Here is a 5,322-nt window from a genome sequence, read left to right as displayed (position 1 = left end):
GTCGTACAAACGATCGTAGTTGGCGGCGGCGGCAGCGGCGGTAGACGCCACGCCGGCCGGTAGCCATGGTGCAATAATGGCTATAATTTTAAGACTGAAAAAAGGTGTATAACGCCATATTCACACACCATGTGATATTGAAAATGCATAAAAATCGATAACGGGTGGCGTCTGCGGGCGGAAGGGCGTTGATGGCACGCTCAGTGGTGTCGAATTGGCCGAAACAAGGAAGGGGCAATGGTTGTTTTTACCGGGATTGATTAAAAACCGTATAGGATTTCCAGTGAGTTCTGGAATTCTTAGAACATTTAAGCCGCTGGGATGCCAAATTCGATTCTCGGTGGGATGCAATTTTTGGATTGTAAAGCTGTTCTACTTCCCTAGTACTTTTTGAGGATTATTCCCAAAAGAAAATTTGACAGCTATAGGGAGGTGTCTTTTGCTAAATTTTGAGATCATAGTGAGGTGTCGTCATATTTAAAAATCATCAATAATTACTTTACCTAATCATGTTTGTATTACTTCATGCGCGAAGTTGACGATTTACATAGTTGGAGATGCTTAAAGTTAAATATCAGACTTAAAGGGGTTATTTTATACGATAGATGAGGAGGCAGTTTGGAAATTGTGTAGAGTAAGGCAGTTTGGAAATTGTGTATAGAGAGTAGAAAGTGAGCAAAGGTCAATTTTGAGGCAGGTACGAATCGGGTTGATCATCTCCTTACCATCTTTGGTATCGTCACCATCTTCAAGTAAAATTTTCCTGAGTGTCCGTCTTCTTTGGCTATCCGTTTCCTCGTAATATTTATTTCTTATTGCCAACTCATAAACTAACTCTTCCTCGCTTAAATCATCCACATTAATTCTTTCTGCGCAAAATTTTGCTGAAGCAATAATACTTATAAATTGGTTTTATTTTTGTTTCAGAAAATTGGTACCATTAAAAAAAGTTCAAAAATATAGCAGAATAATGAAAAAAATAGTAATATATGCAAATTAAATCATAAACCTAACCACCGAAAATATTTCTGGGTAAGCTATTGTTCGGATACCAAACCAAAATTTTTGTAGCAGCCTCTTTTTTTTTTGTGGCAGCTAAAACTGTAATATTAAGATTTTATTAGAAAATTAAATCCGATAAATTTGATTCCGAACTTACAAGAAGTGGTCTAATTCTACTTTTGTGCGCTACACAACCGTTTCCTCGTTCTAGCTCTTCCTTCTATTTACCACGAATTCTCCCGTTCAAATCGTCGCTAGCTTTCCTATACGCCTGTTCCACTAATTAATTTCCTTCTATGTTCGGGACGCCGAAGGGGAACCAGATGCACAGTATAGACGAACTTTATGATCCGAAATATTCCTTGAATTCCTGTATAATTTCACTTTATCTGCTAACAATTTCTATCTGCTAACAATGTCCATTTATAAATTGTGTTTGGTTTGTTTTGGTTTTGTTTTTCTCTTCCCTTTCTTCACTTCTGACAACGGTACGAAACGGCAATAACATTAGGTACGCCAACCGCAGCTACGCACACCGTTGTGTTGGGTTTGCTGCCCTGCGGTGTTGACATACCCCAGCCCGTAACATCCGGTAGTTCCTCCGGAAATCCCGGATTTACTTTCAGACCTCCATCACCGCTAAGTTCGCTACAGCACGCCGGTAGACTCCTCTAGCCGTCCGCACTATCGCTTGCCTCACTCTTCCGTCTGGTCGGAGTATCTCTTCCACGATCCCTCGGATCCAGCTTTTCCGGGTTTTTCCATCCACTATGAAGACCAGGTCGTTCACCTGTAGCGGCTTCTGCTCCTCGAACCACTTCGTTCGTCTGTTGATTGTCGGCAAGTATTCCTTGCACCATCTTTCAAACATTCGGTTAGCCAGGTATTGAGAACGCTTGTAAGTATCTCGTAGAGCCTCCGCAATGTCCACTGGCTGGACCACCAAATCCGCACTTGTCACCGACCCACGAAGGAAATGGTTCGGGGTAATCGCTTCTTCCTCAGCTGATTCCTGCGGTATGTACGTTAGCGGCCGGGCGTTAATCATGTCCTCTGCTTCAGCTAGTGTTGTGTGCAGAACCTCGTCGGACAATGTTCGCCCATCGTCCAGCGCCTTCATCGCCTCCTTTACCGACCTCACCATCCGCTCCCAGATACCGCCCATGTGCGGTGCAGCCGGTGGATTGAAGTGCCACGCGGTATTATCGTTCGTTATGCTGGTCGCACAGTCGCTGTTGATCTTCTTCAACTCGTTATCGGCACCTACAAAACACGTCGCGTTGTCCGAGAAAATTTCCTGTGGTACGCCTCGCTTACAGCTGAACCTTCGAAGGGCCATCAAGCAGGATTGCGTTGAGAGACTACGCACCACTTCTAGGTGTACCGCTCGTACAGCCAAACAAGTGAACACCGCGACCCATCGTTTCTCCTTTCTTCGTCCCAAAGTCACTTCTATCGGACCTAGATAGTCGATACCCACTGAGTTGAACGGTCGCAGATAGGGTGTGACTCGCTGTATCGGAAGCGGTGCCATCATAGGAACATGCGGCTGACAGCGATGGACTTTACACCACACGCAATTGCTCATCACCTGACGGATTGCAGCTCGGGTGTTCGGAATCCAGAACCTTTGGCGAAGCTCGTTCATCACCGTCTCTCGATTGGCGTGTCCATACTTCTCGTGGTAGAACTGGATCAGCTTCTCCGTCGTCACGTGCTTTCTTGGCAGAATTATTGGACACCTTTTGTCGAAAGGCATGTCGACGGACATATCCATTCTACCACCCAACCGCAGCACACCTTCTTTGTCCAGAATCGGAGTCAATTTGTACAGGCAACTGCTCTTCTTCACCGTTTCCATTACTACATCTGGTTGTTGTTCCAGATTCTTGGTGAGGATGCTCATCTCATCTGGGAATCCTTCGAACTGTGCTTGCTTCCACAGGATGATCTGCGCAGTTCGAAACTCATCTCTCTCCAGCGGACGTTGCATCGATTGCATCGGTACCAGGATTTGATGTTGCTGGTTATCTGTTGCCTTCAAGGTGACTATCGGCAGCCCTGCTACCTTGCGTTTGCAATTGTCGATGAACCTGACCGCACACGCCATCACCCTTTGCAGCGTTGTCCATCTCGAGCATCGGTCTGCTTCAACCACGCCATGGAATGTCACGTGGCCCCTGGCTTCCTCGTACGTCTCTTCGATCGTCACCTCCATAGTCGGCCACTGGTCTTTGGGCTGGTGCAGGAACGGTGCACCCGTGAACCATACCCCATCGCTTTCCAGATCGTTACCTCGATGCCATTTCGTCAGGACGTCCGCCATATTCTGCTTCGTTGGAACCCATCGCCAATCCGTCGCTCGTGTCAACTCCAGTATTTCTCCGATCCTGAACGCAACAAACTGTTTGTATTTATGTTGGTCAGACCGGATCCAACTCCAAACCGTTCGTGAATCTGTCCACAGTATGCATCGATCGATTTTCAGTGAATGCGTAGCGATCATCGTTTGACTCATCCGCGCTCCAAGTACAGCCGCCATCAACTCCAGTCGCGGGATTGACTGGCGCTTCAACGGTGCCACTTTCGATCGAGACATAGCTAGAATACACCGCACAGCTCCGTCGATGACTACTCGCAGATACGCAACACAGCCGTATGCGTGTTCACTGGCATCCGTGAAGATGTGAATTTCAATTGACTCAACCGCAGACGACAAGGAATCTCCAAGATAGCAACGTGGAATCCTAATGTTCTCGACTTCCGGCAGTACAGCAATCCAGCGCTTCCACATTTCCCAGCAATCGTCGCTAATCGCGTCGTCCCAATCGCAGCCACTACGCCATAAGTGCTGCACGATGATCTTTCCGTGGATCGTGAACGGAGAAAGTAAACCAAGCGGATCGAAGAAGCCCATGGCGCAGCTTAACACCGCACGTTTCGTTGGCCGTTTGTCTCCGCATATGTACGGAAGATGCTCTTGGCGATGTTGGGTGGAGAAAGATAATTCATCACGATCCGGATCCCAGATCATACCTAGCACGCGTTCGTGTGACGTTACTTTGTCTTCGGTGATGTGGACGGCTGAAACCGGTTTTCTGCTCACCGAGGCTCTGGAGAACTTCCGGCGAATTCGAAACCCAGTTCCTAATCTCGAAGCCTCCCTTCTGGTGAATGAACCTGACTTGCTCCGTTCGCTCGATCGCCTCGTCTACGGTGTCGACACTATCAAAGTAGTCGTCGACGTAATGACGGTTGATAACCGCCGCTGCTGCCTCCGGATATTGCCCAGCGTACTCTTGAGCGTTGAGGTTCTTCACATATTGGGCCGAACAGGGAGAGCTCGTCGATCCAAACGTGGCAACGTCCATGATGAACACGCGTGGAGGTCCCTTGGAATCTTTCCGAAAGAGGAAACGTTGTACTTGCCGATCCCGAGCGATGATCTTCATCTGGTGATACATTTCACGCAGATCGCCACCTACAGCAATTCTGTATTCCCGAAACCCAACAACCACAGTCACTAGCGGCACACGCATGTCAGGCCCTTTTAACAGCTGTGAATTCAGGGAGATACCTTGCACCGTTGCCGCAGCATCCCACACGAGGCGTACCTTACCTGGTTTTTTGGGGTTCAGTACCACGTTTAGTGGAAGGTACCATACCTTATCGGGTTCCGTTCCAACGAGCTCCTCCGGAGTAGCAAGGTGCGCATACCCCTTCTCCTGATACTCATCGATCTGCTTACAAACGTTCACGTGAAGTTCCGGATTCTTCTCTAGCTTCTTCTCTACTGCTTCAGCCTTCGCAACGCCATCGGGTAGCTATCCGGGAACCTTGGATCGTCCGTCTTCCACAGTAGCCCGGTCTCGAAGCGGTCACCGATTCGTCTCGTGGTCTTCTCGAGGATCTCGCGAGCTCTCTCGTCCTCAGCAGACTCCCGCGGTACGCCAACGACCGATTCTTCCAGTGCGTAGTGTGCCTTCAGCAGCTTATGAAGGTCTTCGTTTGTCACTACCTGGTGGATTCCAAGATACTCGCTGCTCGCTTCGACAGCGTTCGCTTGCTTCGGTCCATAGACCGTCCATCCGAGCTTGCACCGCACGGCTATCGGATCAATAACTGCGCCGAGCTTTGCTTCAATCGGGGCGAACGAGTGGATGTTGTTCAACCCGATGAGTATTTCCGGCCGTCCGTCATACGAGGAGATGGGCAATCCTCGCATATGCTTATACTGCCACAAAAAAAAAAGAGGCTGCTACAAAAATTTTGGTTTGGTATCCGAACAGCTATAATTTACGGTAATTCAACTCTTATCCT

At 48.2% G+C, this 5,322-nt stretch overlaps 1 protein-coding gene across 1 annotated transcript; it reads right to left on the bottom strand.

The window, feature by feature from the left end:
- Positions 1–1,624: 1,624 nt before the first annotated feature.
- LOC135713277 (uncharacterized) lies at positions 1,625–3,919 on the bottom strand. Its single transcript, XM_065236362.1, has one exon. It carries the CDS (start codon positions 3,917–3,919, stop codon positions 1,625–1,627), a length of 2,295 nt encoding a protein of 764 aa, XP_065092434.1.
- Positions 3,920–5,322: the final 1,403 nt, after the last annotated feature.

The sequence above is a fragment of the Ochlerotatus camptorhynchus genome, unplaced genomic scaffold (genome assembly GCF_037179485.1).
Source record: "Ochlerotatus camptorhynchus isolate MF236.1 unplaced genomic scaffold, CSIRO-AGI_Acam_v1.1 ptg000550l, whole genome shotgun sequence".
NCBI classification, from domain to species: Eukaryota; Metazoa; Arthropoda; class Insecta; order Diptera; family Culicidae; genus Ochlerotatus; species Ochlerotatus camptorhynchus.
This window is presented reverse-complemented; position numbering and strand designations above follow the sequence as displayed.